An 18,270-nucleotide genomic window follows, 5' to 3' on the forward strand; every position below is an offset into this window, starting at 1 on the left:
TGGAGGTCAGAGGACAATCTTGAGCGTCCTTCCTCAGGAGGTGTCTACCTTTACAAAATTCTTTTTACTATTATGGGGGTTGGTGTTCCTTGGTGTAGGTTTTGAAGTTCAGAGGACAGCAGTGAGAAATAGCCCTTATGTAGGCTCTGCAAGTAAAATAAAGGTACTAGGCTTGGGTGTCCAACATCCTTACCTGTGGCATCATCTCCCTTGGTTTTGAGACAGTGTTTCCTGGACCTGGGCTCTGTGTTTAGGTGAGTCAGTTTAGCCATGGAGCTGCAGAACTCCACTTGTCTAACGTCTCCCGTGCTGGGATTGTAACCCTCGCTTTTTAATTTGGATGCTGGGAATCAAACACAGGTCTACTGCCAGCACCTTACTGACTGCGTCATTTCTTCCAAGCTCATCCTATTGATCTATATGCTTATTTGTCTTCCATTCCTTATGGCATCTATGAGCGTATGGATTTTTTTTTTTTTTTTTCGAGACAGGGTTTCTGTGTGTAGCCCTGGCTGTCCTGGAACTCATTCTGTAGACCAGGCTGACTTCTAACTCAGAAATCCACCTGCCTTTGCCTCCCAAGTGCTGGGATTAAAGGCGTGCGCCACAACCGCCTGGCATGCGTATGGATTTTTTTCTAGGGGTCATGCTGTAAAGTAGTACTTTTTAAAGCAAGATCTCGAGGAGTACTAGGCTCAATATTACAGGATCCAATGTAAGTGTTGGTTTAGATTCTGCATCCCACATTCCAGAAGCAGAGGCAGTAGGATTATGAGGCTAGTCTGTGTGACAGAGAGAGATGTAGCTGTATAAAAAGCAAAACAAAACACCGCCGGGTAAATGGCTCACTAGGTAAGAGTGGTAGTTGCCCAAATTCGAAGCTTGAGATTGAATTCGCAGCACCCAGTAAAAGCCCTGGCATTTAGGGGAGGGTCACAGGTGGGTCCTTGGAGCTGTATGGTGAGCCAATCCTACCGGAAAGGTGAGCTGCAGGTTCAGACCTGGAATGTGCAGAGGAGGGAGCTATTGAGGATATAAACGAAACAAAACAAAAAAGGCGCCTAAAGCCTTTATGGCCCAGGGGATCCACACAGCTCATTTGTGCTGGCCGCCCAGGCTCCTCCCTCGTGTCGGCCCACATCCCGCAGGGCCCCGCCCAATCCCGCCTCGGTTTCAACGGGAAGAGCTCCCCTGCTCAGTGGCAGAAAGATGTCTGAGATTTCTAGGTTGATTGCTGAGGCTGAGGAAAAGGCGGGCTCCAAAGGATGTCCCCAGGTGCAGGTGAGACCTGATTCGGGCCGGGAGGGGTTTGCCAGCCGCTGGCACCTGTCGTCAAGGAAAAGCTGTGATTCCTGCTTTTTTTTTTTTTCTTTTAAAGAGAAAATTAGGTCCTTAAACTTTCTGGAAAATTTACTACTAACCCCAGAAATTACAGTAGATTTGCCTTTGATCCCATCACTCTCTAGGCAGAAGCAGGTGGAACTCTGAGTTAGAGGTCAACCCCAAAATGTTGCCCAAACTGTAGGATAGCTAGGACTTGGGGCCCTTTCCCCTGGTTCCCTGCCATTGTTTTGCAAAAAGTTACTGTCAGCTTGAAGCAATTCCAGATATCCTGTGTCTGACTTTTGTTGTAATCACCTCAGACTGAAATTTGCCTTCGGAAATTACATTCAGGTTAGAGAGTTAACTATCCAGATTTTGGAGAAGAAAAAAATTTCCTAACAGGCCATCAATTTGAATCATGTGACTGTGGAATAGGAGTTAGACTTATTTACTCAGATTTGTCTCCTGCCCTGGTATGGAAGAGCATAGGATCTCGAATTCCTAATCCTCTTTTCCTTTATTTCCTGAATAGGTGAATGAATATGAAGAAAATGAAAATATTGCTTATACTTCTCTGAGACCGATACAGATTACAACTTTAAGGAAAACAGCCAAGGTTTATCTCTACCCGTTTTCGCTCAGCAATTCTAAGCTAGGCCTATTTAAGTTCTCCAAATCCCTGGTTGAAAATAATTCTAGCAAATCAGTGGTTCATAAGAAGACAGATCAGAAGAAAACTTGTAGAAAGGTTTTAACTTCAAAAATGAAGGCATTTTCTTCTAAGGCAGAATCTCTTCTGCTGAAACCATCCTTGGAAGCTTATACTGAAAGCACCAAGCTGGACCACAAGAGCTCCTTGGATTCAGTGACTCCCAGTGTGGACATGGAGAGCAGCGACGAAGACAGTGCAGCAGGCCTGGTAAGAGCTAATTAGTTGTTCTAATTATCTTCTTATTTTGAAACTAGAAGTTCTGAAAGCTAAGGTGGTGAAGAATCTCCAGAAAAATCTGTTTTATCATCTAATATAAATTTTAAAAGTTTTGTGTATACATGTGTTTGTGTGTCTGAACAGCGGTGCGTGTGCGTGTATATGCCTTGACCCAAGTGTAGAGGTTATAGGAATTAAAATCAGATTCTCAGGTATGACAGCAGGCACCTTTTGGTTAAAATAACTTTTATTCACTTGATGTGATTGTCTTCTCAGAGACTTACTGCCTCGATCTGCTAACCTAGGCCTAGACCTGGAAGTTTCTGGCCTCCCTTCAATCTAATATAGTCCTAGAGTGTTTTCAGCCTCTGAGACTGAATAAGCTCACCCTTTCTAGTTCTTTGGAAGGCTGGTCAACTCAGCTGTTCTGGTTCATACTCCTATCCAAGCTGACTGATTCAATCTGGCGGCTTCTCTCTCAGCTCTGAATTGCATACCTGGGCCACATCCTAACTTTGGGAGTATGTGCTAATCTTCTGGCTCCTTCTCATTTTGTCTTTACCTGTGTCTAGCTTGTTCTCTCCTGCAACCTGTTTCTCTCTAACTGTGTTGGTAAAAGTACCTGTTCTCTTTCTGTATTGTCCATGAGTAGTTTCCCTTTCCTTTCAGATGTTAGGAGAGTTGGGCATGGCCTGTTCTATCAACACGTTCTCTGATTTGTCATTTTGTCTGCCATTCAATTAGACATCACTTTCAAACAGGGTACTTCCTCCTAAAACTTAGGAAGTGGGGAAGCATGTGGTCACGGTCGTGTTTGATTTTGTTAGATTCTATGCAGTGCTGAGGATCTGAACCCACGTTCTCATGCTTCCATGGTGATCACTTTACCCAGAGTCCTCTCTCTGGTCCTCAGATACCTTTTATTTGAGTTGTCCAAGACTATCCTTAGAGCTAAACAGCTCCCATCTTGGTTGGAGCATTCAGCTTTGCCGACTTACAAAAGATAGTCCCAGCTGGCTTTGTCAGCTATTTAGATAGTCACAGCCCCTCTGCAGCCACTTGTGGTATGCACCTGTCCTAAGTGCATGACACTGCCCGGGACAGGCTAGACTCTATGTAGACTAGTGAGAACTTTAGAAAAGGGTCCATCTATGCAGCTTGGGAAGTTATCTATCTGCTGGGCATTGCAGGGCTATCGGGGATCCTGCTTGAGGTTTAATAAAGACACAGAGACATCTATATTGTTTAGGGCTGTTGGCCTCTTGCTGGGGCGGTCTGTCTACCAGCTAGCCTCTAACTTAACCAACTTATGCCATTGTGTCTCTCCATGTGGTTTTCACTGCCTGCTTCCCAGGTGTGTCCTGCTACTGCCTCCTGCTTCTGTCTGCCTCCATGAGCTTCTTCCTGCTCTAGTTGTGGTCACCAGATCTTTATTATTCAAAAGACACATTCCTTACTTTACTTGTTGGCTTTGTCAGCTGCTTGGGGAAGGTCACCTTCCTTTTGGCAGCTTACCTTCCCTAGGGCAGCTTGCCCTTCTTTTAAAAGCAGGTGAGGAAGTGACATTTACATATCCTACTAGTCTTCACTGCAGATTCCAAGGCTGTCCCAGACTTGCTTAGTAGATCAGGCTGGCCTTGAAGCCCCCCAAGTGCTGGAGTTAAAGGTGTGTACCAACACATGCAGCAAGGACATACTTTTACATAGCTAGAAAATACAACATTCATGAGTCATCACAACAGCTAGGTAAAAGCCTTTCCTGTATGGCATTTAGCAGGCAAACACCCACACTCCTGTAAGTAACTCTGCACCTGTGCTCTGGAAGGAAGTTCTCCAGAGTCAACTGTGGGTAGATGTTGCTTGTGCTTCCCCTAGGCAAAGACTTTACATGGTATGTAAAGAATTTTTAGTTAGGTTTTTTTTTAATTATCTTTAAAATTTGAGACAGGGTCTCACTATGTAGCCATTGGCCCTCCTGAAATTCTTAAAGGTTTTTTATGTTACTACATACCAAGTTTTTTTCCTTTTAGATTTACTTTGCTTTTATGGGTGTAAGTGTTTTTTCCTGAATGTATGAATGTGTACCACATGCATGCTTGCTGCTTGTGGAGGTCAGAAGAAGATTTTCAGGATGTACTGAATCATTTTACACATGGCTGTGAGCCACCATGTAGGTGCTGAGAACTGAACCCAGTCCTCTGCATTACAGCCAGTGCTCTTAAGCAGTGAGTCACCTCTCTAGCTCCATTTTATAATCTTTGTGTGAATGAATGCACACAAAGGGGTAGGAGTGGCCTGAGTGCCCTAGGAGGCTAGAAGACTTCCCATTTCCTGCAAGTAGAGTTTGAGACCCTTGTGAGCCTCCTGACATGGGTACTGAGACCCCAACTCAGGTCTTCTCTGCAAGAGCATTGAGGTCAGAGGACAGCTTACAGGAGTTGGTTTTCTTTCTACCTGTGGAAATCTGTTCTTAGGTTTGGTACACAAGTGCCTTTACCTCCTGAGTTATCTCTCTGGTCCTGCACTTTATTTTTTTCTTTTAAGATGCAATCTTAGCCGGGAGGTGGTGGCCCACGCCTTCAGTCCCAGCACTTGGGAGGCAGAGGCAGGCGGATTTCTGAGTTCGAGAGTTCGAGGCCAGCCTGGTCTACAGAGTGAGTTCCAGGACAGCCAGGGCTACACAGAGAAACCCTGTCTCAAAAAACCAAAAAAAAAAGATGCAATCTTAATCTGTAGCCCTGGATGCCCTGGAGCTTTCTGTGTAGACCAGGGTAACTTGAAACTCAGCTCTGCCTGCCCCTGCCTCTTGTGTCCTGGGCATAAAGACGTGTCCCACCATGCTTGGGCTATCTTATTTATTTTGAGGATGTTTTTTATGATTTTAGATTGTGTGTGTGTGTTGGTGGGGGTATGGGTGGCCTGTGTGTGGATGCTGGATTATGAGCTGCCTGATGTGGGAATTAAGACTTGAATATTCTGATCCTCCAGAAAAGCAGTAAGTACTCTTAACTGTTAAGCCATCTCTTCAGACCTCAGATTTTATTACTCACTTATTTGATGTGTGTGCTATCAGAAATTGAACTCATGGTCTTTAATGTGGTAGGCAAGTGTTATACCACACCACCAGCCTCTGTTACCAGTGTCTTACTATACCTAGGTTACGTGAGAGCATAGTATAGGCATGATATATGTATAAGAAAAATTATATGTAAGGTTTATGGTGTTCATGGTTTCAAGCAGTCATTTAGGAGTCTTAGACTGTGTCCCTTGGGGATAGGGGGACTGTTGTGTGTTTTGTTCTATGTATAAAATTGCAGAACTGTGAGGTTTTCTTTTCTTTTTTTTTTTTTTTTTTACAAGTTTCTCAGAAAAGCACACAGCTTAAAACCTATGAAGTGTTTATTTCTGAAAGTTCCAGTGGATGTTTTTGGATCCTGGTTGACCATAGCTGAAACTGTGGACTCAAGGATAGTGCTGGTGACACTCCTGACACATAATATCAAAAAATTATTCTCATGTTTATTGATTGATGTGATTGACTGTATGTCCATGTAGTTTGAAATCAAAAGACAACTTTGAGAGTCGGTTCTTTCCTGCCCACCTTGTGGATTTTGGGGAACAAATTCAGGTCATGAAGCTAGCGAGCCACAGTTTTATAGGCAATGGTGACAAAGCTGGCCTGTTGACATGTGCTGAGGCTGAAAGAGGAGCACTATGAGTTTGTGATCAGCCTAGACTTAGTGAGTGCCAGGCAGCCTAAGTAGCAAGACCCTGACTTCATAGGGGGCATGAAAGGGGATGGTGGAGGGGGAGTAGGGATCAAGCAGGTAGAAGCTCTTGGATTCATTACCAGCACCCATCAGCAGCTGTGGTAGGGAATACACTGTAATGGTGCTAGCACTTGGGAGACAGGTGGATCCAAAGTTAAAGGTCATTCTTGGCCATATACCAGTTTCAAGTCTAGCCTGGGATATCTGAAACCCTGTCTTGGGCTGGAGAGATGGCACAGGGGTTAAGAACACTTGCTGCTCTCCCAGAAGTCCTGGGTTCTATTCCCAAGCACCCTAGAGGCAGCTCATGTCTGTAACTGCAGTTCCAAGACTTCTGACACCCTCACACATATACACATGCAGGCAAAACACCAATGAACCTAAAATAATAACAAATTAAACATTAAGAAACCCTGCCTCAACAAAACCAAACAAAGCAGTGACAAATGCAAACATTTCACTTTTACTTGGAGAAGATTATTTATTTTTGCCAAAGTAACAATGCACATATGTTAAGTAAGGTGTATGTGTACATATGCACCTAATTCTGTTTTTGAGCACATGTTTGTAAAAACAAGGTCCCAGCACTTTGCTGCCTGTAATTCCCTCTCCTATGGTTTTTAAAAGTGTGGCCCAGTGAGATGGCTCAGTAGGTAAAGGTGCCACACTGCTAATGCTGATGACTGAGTTTAATCTCTAGGACCCAGGTGGTGAGGGAGCCAATTCTTCAGAGCTGTCCTCTGACCTCCAATGTGTATACACACATGGGCATGCACAATAAGTAGATATTAAGATGTGAGGTTTAAAGATTGAGCCCCAGGAATGCTGCCTTTGTCATCCAGTGCTCGGATTTGCAGGTGTGAACCACCCATGCATGTATTCATTGATTGCTTGTGTTAATTGAAGATTATTATTATCATCATCATTGTAGTTATTATTATTATTATTAAAATATCATTTGTCTGCTATAAGGCATGGCATTTGCTCCCAATATTATATTACTTTTTTTTTTTCTTGAGACACGGGACCCTGGCTGTCCTGGAACTCACAATGTAGACCAGATTAAAAGATCTGTCCACTTCTGCCTCTTAAGTGCTGGAATTGAAGGTGCATGCCATCATGTCAGGCAGATTACTTCTTTTTAAATGGAAAACCATACAGGTATTCCAAGATAGGATTCTCTTACTATCCAGTCCAGCAAAGACTGGGCTGTTGGTTGAGATAATATGAAACAGTTAGAGTCTGTGTGGAGTTTGAAAGGAAGTGTCTGGGTAGAGAATGAGTATCTGGTTCTGAATGTTGTTTTGCTGTTAATGAGTGAAGTGACTTTTTTTTTGGTGGGGGGTCTATTTTCTAGGATGATTTTTCAGGATTGTCACCTTATGAGAGGAAGAGAATGAGGAACATCAGAGAAAATGCAAACTTTTTTGCTTCCCTTCAGTTAGCTGAGGTATGTATGAAATTTGTAATGAAAGCAAAGGTGAGATAACTAGATGGTAATCTTCCATAGTGTCATATGAGGGAAGACAAAATCCAAGCAGTGTGTGACCTAAGGTGGTTTGTGGTCATTGTCCTCCTCCTCCTTTGGAAGTCCCTGCAGACACCAGGTTGGGTTTCAGTGTAGAGTGGGGTTTCTGCCTCTACCTCCCGCACTGCTGGGATTAAAGCATGTGCCCCCAAGAGCTCGGCTGCTTGTTCTTCTTTGTATGTCCTGTTGTAGATGTTTGTGAGTCTGCTGGTGGGTGTTGCATGCTGTCCTCCCTGAACTTAAGTGGGGACTCGACAATAGTATTTCAGTGTCATCTCTGAGCTACATAGTAAGTTTGAGGCCAGCCTGGGTTACATGAAACCCTATCTTAAAAATCAAGAACAACAATAGAAGATTTCAAACCAGTTTGAAAGTTTATTAGCCAATAAGTTCCCGGTGGGACTTTACATTTACTTATTGGAAAGGAGATGGTGCAGGATGAGTGTAAGGAATCCCGTTCTGATTTATGCCGTTTTTTTCCTTTGGCCGTGCTGGATCAGATGCAGGGTCCTCTTACATGCTAGGCGAGCTCCTCCTGTAAGCACTGTCCCTGTGCAGCCAGATCCATGGTTTTCATTACCATGTTTAATTGTGTCTAGGCATATTTTTTTCTTTTTCATCCTTTCCTTTTTTTTTTTTTTTTTTTTTTTTTTGGTGTGTGTACAGTTGGAGGCCAAAGATCAATCAAAGACAAGGTCAATCTCAGGTATTTTCCTGAGGTGTCATCCATTTAGGATTATTTATTTATTTGTTTGTTTGTTTGTTTGTTTGTTTTTTACTTTTTTAAGACAGGTCTTCTCTGCATGAGCCTGGCTGCCCTGGATCTTGGTCTGTAGACCAGACGGGTCTGCAATGTATTGATCAGTCTGCCTCTGCTTCCTGAGTGCTAGGATTAAAGGGTTGCATCACCATGCCTGACTCTCACTTTTAATTTTTTGAGTACATTTAGTTTTGAGAAAGACAAGCGTATGCTATGGTACATGTGTGAAGGTCAGAGGTCAACTTTGGCTCTGCCCCATGTGAGTCCTAGAAGCTGAATCCAGGTCATCGTCAGGCTTGGCAGCAATTGTTTTTATAGGTCAAGTCATCTCACTGCCTTTTTTTTTTTTTAAGACAGCCCATGTAGCCAGGCTGGCCTTGAAATTGTCCATTTGTATTCAGCCTCCTAAAAGTTGGGATTATAGATATGTGTGAGCCACCTCACTTCACTTACTAGGTTTTCTTTCTTTCTTTCACACACCAGAAGAGGGCATTAGATCTCATTTCAGATGATTGTGAGCCACCATGTGGTTGCTGGGAATTGAACGCAGGACTTCTGCAAGAGCAGTCAGTGCTTTTAACCGCTAAGCCATTTCTCCATCCCCACTTACTAGGTTTTTAAATTTCTTTCTTGCAGTGTTATGAATACAGGCACTCCTATGCATGTTAAGCAGGTTCTGTCCTCAGAGCCACACTGCTAGTCATGTGATAGTATGTTTATTAAATACTGTATTTACTCTTGTAAACTCATAAGGAGCTTGGCTCAGTTACCATAAAGCTAGTATGTCAGATGGTAACATATACTTGCTTTTATTGTTGATGTATTTATCTACTGTGAATAAGTATCACATCTTAAGGCTCTTTATTTCTTAAATAAACCTAGATATAGTAGCAGATACTTAATATTTTAATTGATAAACAATGTAGCTATATGGTAGCATATTTATATATACTTGTTTTGTGTGCTTTTCAGTCAGCTGCAAGGCTCCGTGGAATGATCAAGAAGAATGTGCCACCTGAATCAAAGAGGTAAGACAGAAAAGAGGATGTGCTTAACATGAGCTACACCGTCAAGTTTTGAGACAAGACTCAAGCCTCAAGCTTCTTATTTTGTTCTCAAGGGATAGGATTATGGGCATATGCCACCATGCCTAGCTTGTACATTTTATTGTTAGCCAAGCCTTTTGATTGCTTCTGAAGTCATTTGAGTGTAAATGAAGGTTCTGCACACAGTGTTTGTAGAGGCAGAGGTTTCAGGTTGGTAGCATGGGAGTTATATAGTAAAGAGAAGAAAGCCTGTGAAAGTGAACAAATCTTGAGCTGGAGCAGTGGCTCAGTGGTTTATAGCTATTCCAGAGGACCTAGTTTTAGTTCCTCACACCCTCATGGCAGCTTAAGCTTAATACCTTAGTTCTAGGGTATTCGATTCCCTCTTTTTGGCCTCTGGGTACTTTTGCACAGTGTAGTGATTATAAACTCATCCCCGCATTCAGAAATATTCATTAAATAATAATAAATAAAATCTAAAGATTTTTTCAACATAGGCCTGGCTGTCCTGGCACTTGCTCTTAGACCAAAGTCAGGTTTAAATTTGTAAAAGAATTATTTTCGTTTTCAAGATGGGGTTTGTCTATGTAGCCCTGGCTGTCCTGAAACTCTTTCTGTATACTCAGGTAGCCTCGAACTCAGAGAGATCCTCCTCCCTCTGCCTCCTGAGCACTGGGATTACTAGTGTATCCCACCAGCCTTTTCTTATTTTTTTGGCATCTCATGCTGTAGATTAAGGTGGCGTGAAATACACCATGTAACACAGGCTGCCTTGAATTTGTCAAGCAGAGAGTGATGCAAGTTACATTATAGTTTGTTTGTGTTTATGGGTATGTACATCCTACAGCAAGTTGTGGGAATTTATTTTCTTTCCACCATTTGGCTTTGGCTACAGGTCCCTTTACCACTGAACCATCTTTCTGACCCAGATTCATCCATTCATTCCCCCTTGTGGGGTGTGTAGAGTGTGTTATGTGTGTACATGATGTATGCAGGTGGGGGTGTGAGCGTGAAGTCTTGTGTGCATGCGTGCAGATGTGTAGTATGTGCTCTGTGTGTATGTAGTATATGCAGATGAATGTGTGGCCATGAAGGCTCGTGTGCATGCATGCACACACAGCTATGTGGCATGTGCTTTGTGTGTGTGTGGTGTTTGCAGGTCAGTGTGTGGCTATGAATGCTTGTGTGCACCCATGGCTGCACACATTGTTCATAGTCTTCCTCTTATTCTCTTTTCTAATTTTCATGAGACTTCTCACTGAATTGGAAGTTGTCTCTTTTGAGGGAGGCTAGTCAGCTAGCTCTTGGTGTCCTCCTGTTTCCACCATCTAATGCTGGCTTTAAAGATCTGCACCTCTAGCATCCAGCTTCTTATGTGGGTCAGCAAGTGACCACCCACTGAGTTGTCTCTCCTCCTTGTTTGTTTTCTGAGATGGAGTCTCACCGTGTAGCCCAAGTTTGCCTGGACATCCATGTGCAGCCCAGACTGGCCTCTGATTTGTGTTCTCTTGGGTCTGTGTATCAGTGCTGGAATTGCAGCACCTGTTGTCTTGGTTTATTCTACAGTTAATGGCCAGATTTCCATCATAATGAAGAGCTCTTCTCTGTAACTGTGTTAATTATCTGTTATTCATACCAGTAAAGAGGTGGAGATGGAAGCTGAGGTAAAAACCTACTAGCTCAGTGAAGTAACTTTATTTTCTTAGTTAGACACAGAATATCTATTTAGAAGTATGATCCTACAGCTCTACTGTTACCTCTCTAGAAATCTCTGTCTGTGTCAGATTTAGGGAGCTCCCTAGCTCTCTTTCCTAGAAGACTGTTTTAAGTGTATCCTGCATAATTCTTCTCTGCTGTTACTGCAATCCCAAAGAGACAATCCCTGTCTCTTACTCTGAGCTCCTTTCATAAGAGAGGAAAGAGATGGCAGAGGGAAGAGAGAGTAAGGAAGTGAGGAAGGAGGGAAAGAAGGGGGGAGGGAGAGAGATATATCAAAGGTCTGGTTGCTTATATAAAGTCTGTTGTTCCTCCCACACATGCTTGGCAGGCTGAACCACATCACCATCATGGTGGGGGTGCTCCAGGCCAAGTCAGTAGGAGTAAACTATTTCACCTTTAAGGTGGGATAGCTCAAGGCCTCCCAACTTCCTTTTCTCTGGTCTTAGACTTCTCGTAAGCAACTTTTCTTAACTGGCAGGAACTTTAGCGTTCTTATCTATGGAGGCTTTTAGAGGCACACCCACTCGTATCTCTCCAGGGCACACCTAACTGCATCTGACAAGCTCATTATCTGTCTAAGTTTGTATATTTTGCTAGTAGTTAGGTTTCCTATGTACAATAATCAAATATCCTGTAAGAATTCTGTTGTGGGAGGTTGCTGGGGGTTGGACCATATGATAGGCAAGTGGGTTTTTTTACCCCTAAGCTGCACTCCAGCCATTGTTTTGAAGATTCTGAAGTCTGAGTAATTCTGGATAAGTGTGGGGTCTCTGGCAATAGATTCCTATGCAGGTTGTTTGAGCAGCGTGTAAAATACTACCTATGGTGGTACCTTTTTTTTTTTAAAACATTGCTGGTGATCAAATCCAGAATGTCATGAATTGTGGGCAATTGACGCTCTACCACTGAGCTACATTTCCAACCCTGTAGATTAGTTTGAAATATATATGGAAGTAGTTGAAGAGGCATCTTTTTCCTCAGCTGTCTTTCCCTCTGCTTTTTTTTTATTTGTTTCACCACAATCTTTTATTGGTTCACTCTGGGTGTGTGTGTGTGTGTGTGTGTGTGTGTGTTTGTTTGCAAGTGTGTGTGATGGCCAGGGGCCAGGGGCTTTCTCTCTCAGAGATATACCCTAAGTCATATTTCATTCTTTTATAGTTGCATATTATTTTATTTGATACTTTTTTTTTTTTTTTTTGGTTTTTCGAGATAGGGTTTCTCTGTATAGCCCTGGCTGTCCTGGAACTCACTCTGTAGACCAGGCTGGCCTCGAACTCAGAAATCCGCCTGCCTCTGCCTCCCAAGTGCTAGGATTAAAGGCGTGTACCACCACCGCCTGGCTGATACGGTTTTTCTTTTCTTGTTTTAATTTCAGAGTTTTTTTAGATTTAGTTACTTTGTGTATATGAATGTTTTGCCTTCATGTATGTCTGTGTACCGCATGCATGCTTGGTGCCTGAGAAGATCAGGAGAGGGTTCAGGTCCCCTGGGGCTAGAGTTATGGGACTGGAGTTATAGATGGTTATGTGCCAGGCCTCCTGCGTGAACAAGTGCTCTGATCTCTGTTTCACTGTATGTACGTAGTTCACATACAAATAAGCACACACGCATGCACACGCGCACACACACAGGCCAGTGCATATTTATATATTTATATATAAAATGTGTGATTATAGCTCTAGTGTACATTCTTAGATACTCATTTCTTTAAATTACTATATAGACTGAGGAGATGGCCAAGTAGTCAGGAGCACACATTGTTCCTCTCTGGTGTCCTGGACTTGGTCCCGGCACTCACAGCAGTGACTCGCCAGCACCTGTAGCTCCAATTCCAGATGATTGGACGCCTTGGCCTTGTTGGGCACAGGCACACACAATATAGACATAAAAATAAATTTCAAAAAAAATTTAAAAGTTACTAAATACATTTTCCTATTCAGTGAGAAAAACATGAATATTTCCTCCACTCTTTTAGAAAGAGGCCTAAGAAGAAAGAAAATGAAATCGGATGTCGAAGGTCCATGCGGTTGTTGAAAGTAGACCCTTTGGGAGTTTCATTACCAGCATCTCCAACACAGCCAACATTAGTAGAAGAAGAAAATGTAAGAAATACAAGTAAAGTACGTTTAGCTTAATCAAATTCTGAAAAATGAGCCGGGCGGTGGTGGCGCACGCCTTTAATCCCAACACTTGGGAGGCAGAGGCAGGTGGATTTCTGAGTTCGAGGCCAGCCTGGTCTACAGAGTGAGTTCCAGGACAGCCAGGGCTACACAGAGAAACCCTGTCTCGAAAAACCAAAAAAAAAAAAAAAAAAAAAAAAAAAAAAAATCTGAAGGATGATGTAAAATATTTGGAATAACTCTAGTGGATCTTTGTTTGGTTTCAATTTTATTGATTTAATAGTTGGATATTGTATATATTGTATATAGCTTAATAAGGCTTTAGAGTTGTTAATTCTGGGTAATAGTCTGTTTTTCTGCAGGAATTAATGGAGTTTTGGCCAAGTCACTTGCTCTTTGTGAGCTTCAGTTTTCACATTTGGAAAATTGTATGGTGGGTCACGTGTGTAATCTTAGTGTTTGGGAGGCTAATGTAGGAGGATGGTCACAAGTTTGAGGAGAGCTGAGTTTCATAGTTTGAGGCTAGCCTGAATAGAGAGTAAGAACATTCCTAGAATAAAAAGACAGTATCAAAATGTTATAGAAGACGAAATTAAATAGAATCCATACAGTTCTTCATTTGAAGGGTTTAGTAAGAAGCTGGCTCCCTGGGTAAAGTGCTTGCTGTATGAACGTGAGTACCTAGAGCCCACAAAAGGCTGGTGTTGCACTGTGGATTTCATTCCATCATGAGGTGGGCAGCAAACAGTAGAGAGAACCTGTTTCAAACTAAGATAGAAGGCGGGACCACCGGCACCAGAGACTGATTTCTACATATTTCTACATGCCTTATGTGCCTGTCCACCCACATTCATGTGAACACACACGCACATACATCACACATACACAAAACAAATGAAGAGGATCCCTTGACATAGCTTTTGGTTTTTTTAAAACTTGAATTCTTGCGGTCCAATTAGTTCAGGGTGACTTTGAGTTTCTGATCTTGCTCCCACCTTCCCAGTGCTGGGGTTGGAGGTGAAATCCACAGTAGCTGGTTTTTGTCAGGCTCACGAGGCAAGCATTCTGCCACATGAGATTCATCTCAGGCCTTCCTTGGCATGAAGAAAGACTTTTTTCCTAGGATATCACTGTGTAACTGGTCCTGGCCTGAAACTCATGACCCCTGCTTCAGCCTCCTGAGTGCAGGGATTACTGGTGAGTACCATGATGCACTGTTTGACAACCAACCATTTTGAATGCCTATGGCGTGCCACAGTTTTTGGTGCTGAAAGAAAAGTAGTGAAAATGAGGACTGAACCCCTAGCCCTTCTTAGTTTACATTCTAGGACAAACAATGTTTTGTCATTTCTTTTTGATAGCCTTTGTTACCTCCTGGACCCTTAGAAATGATTCCTGAAAACCAAGATGACAACAGTAAACTGTTCAAAGCGTCTTTGAAGACATGGGCAGAGATGAGCCAGGTATCACTTGGGACGGCCATTTACTAAGGAAAGTCATGTATTATAGTAACTTAGTTCCTTCTTCTCTTCTAATGTTGTAGACAAGTAATGGGAAGACCAAGAAAGGGCTATCTAGTATTAAAAGGTAAGTGAAAAGTCCTTGACTTTGTTTTACTTTTGACCTTTGTTTTATACTTTCCGAGATGCTTGTAGTATAAAATCTGTAATGAATACTATTACAGGAGACTGTTAATAGGAAACCTTGAAAAGTGAAGACATCATCCCTCCTATTTCTGTGGTGACAATGGTTTGCTTGCTTGCTTTCTTCGTAGTGTTAGGGATTGAACTAAAAAGCCTTGAGTGGACCAGGCAAGTGCTCTACCACTGAACTATGTCTCCAGCCCTAGTTTATAGATATTTTATTTATTTATTTACTTTTTTTGAGACAGTCTTATTGTATATTCTGGCTGGCCTCAAACTCAGTTCTATCTGCCTCCCTCCACTCTGCTCTATCTGCTGGGTTTAAATGTATTCATCACCACACCTGGCTCTATGTATTTGAAATACTTATGTATATAAATGTTTTGCACACCTGTACACAAGGGCACACTGCATGTGTCTGGTGCCTACAGAGGCCAGAAGAGTACACTGAATCCTGTAGAACTGATTGTAAGCTGCTTTGTGGGTGCTAGGAACTGAACCTGGGTTCTCTGGAAGAATAGCAACTGCCCTTAACCTCTAAGCCAGCTCTCATGCTCTCTGTTTTACATTTTTGAGGTGAAGTACCACGAAGTTGTCCAGGCCACATTGAACATCATCATACCCTGCCTTTTCTCTCCTCCTCTTACACAGTTCAGGATTCCCTGCTTAGGGAATAGTTCAAACCACAGTGGGTGGATCTTCCCACCGCAGTCAAGAACATTCTCCACAGACATGCCCCAGGCCAATTGGGTCTTAGATGGCCTTCTTCACAAGTGATTCTGAGTTGTGTCAGGTTGAAAATCAATATTAAAACCTGTGTTCAGGGGCTGGTGAGATGGCTCAGTGGTTAAGAGCACTGACTGCTCTCCTAGAGGTCATGAGTTCAAATCCCAGCAACCACATGGTGGCTCACAACCATCTGCAATGAGATCTGATGCCCTCATATGGATGTGTGTCTGAAGACAGCTACAGTGTACTTACATATAAATAAAAATAAATAAGTAAACATTTAAAAAAAAAAAAAAAAAACCTGTGTTCAGTCAGGCCTTGGCTTTGCAATCTTCACTTCTGAAGCTGCTAAGACTGTAACCTTCAGCAATAGGCCAGGCCTGACACTGGGTGGAAGCTTTGTGAAGGCAGAGTTTATCTCAGCCCTAACATTGCTTGGCATATGGTATATACCCAGTGCTTAATACATGAATTCACATGTTATTTAAATACTTTCTGTGTGTTCTATGTAATTCTAATGTGTCTATAGTTTCATGGTGTGCCTTTTTGTCGTGGGTGTGTGTACGTGTGTGTACATTTACTAGAGCACACTTTCTCTTACCCATTTGATGTTTGGAGTCAGTTTCCATTTAGTCTGTGCATGCATGTGTAAGTGCATATATATAATATAGGCTACTTGTTAGATTTCCAGACATGGGACTAATGAGCCAAACATTGGGGACATCCTTATGGTTGTTATTACACACTATCGAATCATTGCCGTAAAATCTTTCTCTGAGGCTCTTGTATGGTCTTGTAGCACATGTCACTAGCTGTACAAGATATGCAGAGACACATAGGCTCTGTGGCTGCCTCTGCTGAGCTGTGTCTCCAGGCTGAGCATGTCTGGTTTAACTGTAGCCTCCAGAGGTTTGAGGGCATCATTAAAATGATCAGAGTTAATTTTATGATTGAAAAATAACTATGTTGTGTAATTTGTTTTATTTTTCATCTTGGAGTTGGATATTTGCCAGAATTTACTGATTGTATGTCTCATCTTTTGAGTTATTTTTTACTTACTTGGACAATTGAGGTTGTTTTTCTTTTTAACTTACCAATTTTCGTAGCTACAAAGCCAAGTTAAGTGGTATGGTCCTCAGTGAAGCTACTGTTTGTAAGGTGACCAAAGGAGCAGTCTCCTCTGTGGCCCTCCATCCATCAGAAGTGAGAACCTTGGTAGCAGCTGGGTCCAAGTCTGGACGAATTGGATTTTGAGATTTAGTAAGTGTCTCGAGCCCTGACTCTTATCTGTCCTGACCAGGTTGTGATAAGGTTTAGAATCCTCTTGGGGAGAGAAGCTACAGGTCCTACTCCACTCAGGGATCATATGCTGGATTTGACCTTGAGATCATTAGCTCCTCAAGAAGGAAGAGAGACAGAGGCCAGAGACAGAGGTTTTGGCATTCAATTGCTCTTTAATGATGCACAGCAGACAATATATTATCACCAATGCCAAGGCTATTGCGACAATGAGGTATTGCCACGTTTCCTATGCATTGCCTCTAACAATATCAGCACAATGAATACAAATAATAAATTGTTAATTACCAAAGAAATAAGCATAGCAATAAATACCTCATTCCTTCATGGGCTGTATGACCTGAGTCCTTATGATGGGTCTTGGTTACAGGTCCGGAGTCCAGAGTCTGTGAAGGCAGAGTGGGGTGGGAGGATGTCAGGCTGTGGCTTCCAGCTAGTTGAATTGCTAATTTGACCGTGTAGGCATTGCTCTCTCCTTTATCTCTTTGAAGGTCGGGAGCTGAGGAAGCTTGGTGGAGGATCACGTCAGGCAGTCATAGCTACCAATGTGTGATGAAGTGCTCTGGTTGGCCTCCTTTTTTATGTTTGATTTGGTGTTACTGCTGACATGCATGGCAGATAACCACTTGTGTCTGGTTATCACAGCACAACTTCACTTCCAGACTTGTCTTTACAAGTTTCCTATTACAGAATGGAGTCAGTCCTGTTAAGGGCCTGCTCCTTACAGTAAGTCAGTGTACTATCTTTTGGAAGTTATTTAAAATCTGCCTGATGGAAATGTGTGAAAGATATAGCCTAGAACATTTATTTATAAATGTTACTTGAGATTTGTAGTTTTGTGCTTTATGATTTAAATTTGAGAAATCTGGTAGAATTTAAAATGGTTGTATAGCCTTTAATCCCAGCACTTGGGAGGTAGAGGCAGGCAGATTTCTGAGTTCGAGGCCAGCCTGGTCTACAGAGTGAGTTCCAGGACAGCCCGGGCTATAAAGAGAAACCCTGTCTCGAAAAACCAAAATAAATAAATAAATAAATAAATAAATGGTTGTATAGAACTTTAGGATTTTTATTTTTATTTATTTCTTTTTCTTTTTCTTTTCTTTTTTTTTTATTTGATTTTTTTTTTTTTTTTTAGGTTTTTTGAGACAGGGTTTCTCCATACAGCCGTGGCTGTCCTGGAACTCACTCTGTAGACCAGGCTGGCCTCGAACTCAGAAATCTGCCTGCCTCTGCCTCCCAAGTGCTCGGATTAAAGGTGTGCCCCACCACCGCCCAGCTAGCATTTTTAGCTTGAATATCTTTAGCCATCTGGACATAAATTATCTGGCAGGAGACATTAAGTGTATATATGACAACCACAAGAAAAGTCTGAGTTTTTAAATTGTGCTCAAAATAGGATCAGATA

At 42.3% G+C, this 18,270-nt stretch overlaps 1 protein-coding gene across 1 annotated transcript in view; it reads left to right on the forward strand.

Annotated features, from left to right (window-relative positions):
• Positions 1-1,184: 1,184 nt before the first annotated feature.
• Positions 1,185-18,270, forward strand: part of Wdr76 (WD repeat domain 76) — a 31,327-nt gene continuing 14,241 nt past the window's right edge. The window contains 8 exon segments of the mRNA XM_028767134.1: positions 1,185-1,281; positions 1,856-2,242; positions 7,379-7,471; positions 9,282-9,337; positions 13,050-13,176; positions 14,556-14,657; positions 14,738-14,781; positions 16,673-16,826. Coding sequence (XP_028622967.1) covers positions 1,210-1,281; positions 1,856-2,242; positions 7,379-7,471; positions 9,282-9,337; positions 13,050-13,176; positions 14,556-14,657; positions 14,738-14,781; positions 16,673-16,826 — 1,035 coding nt within the window. The 5' untranslated portion in view covers positions 1,185-1,209.

Source organism: Grammomys surdaster, unplaced genomic scaffold, assembly GCF_004785775.1.
Source record: "Grammomys surdaster isolate TR1022 unplaced genomic scaffold, NIH_TR_1.0 170, whole genome shotgun sequence".
Classification (NCBI taxonomy): domain Eukaryota; kingdom Metazoa; phylum Chordata; class Mammalia; order Rodentia; family Muridae; genus Grammomys; species Grammomys surdaster.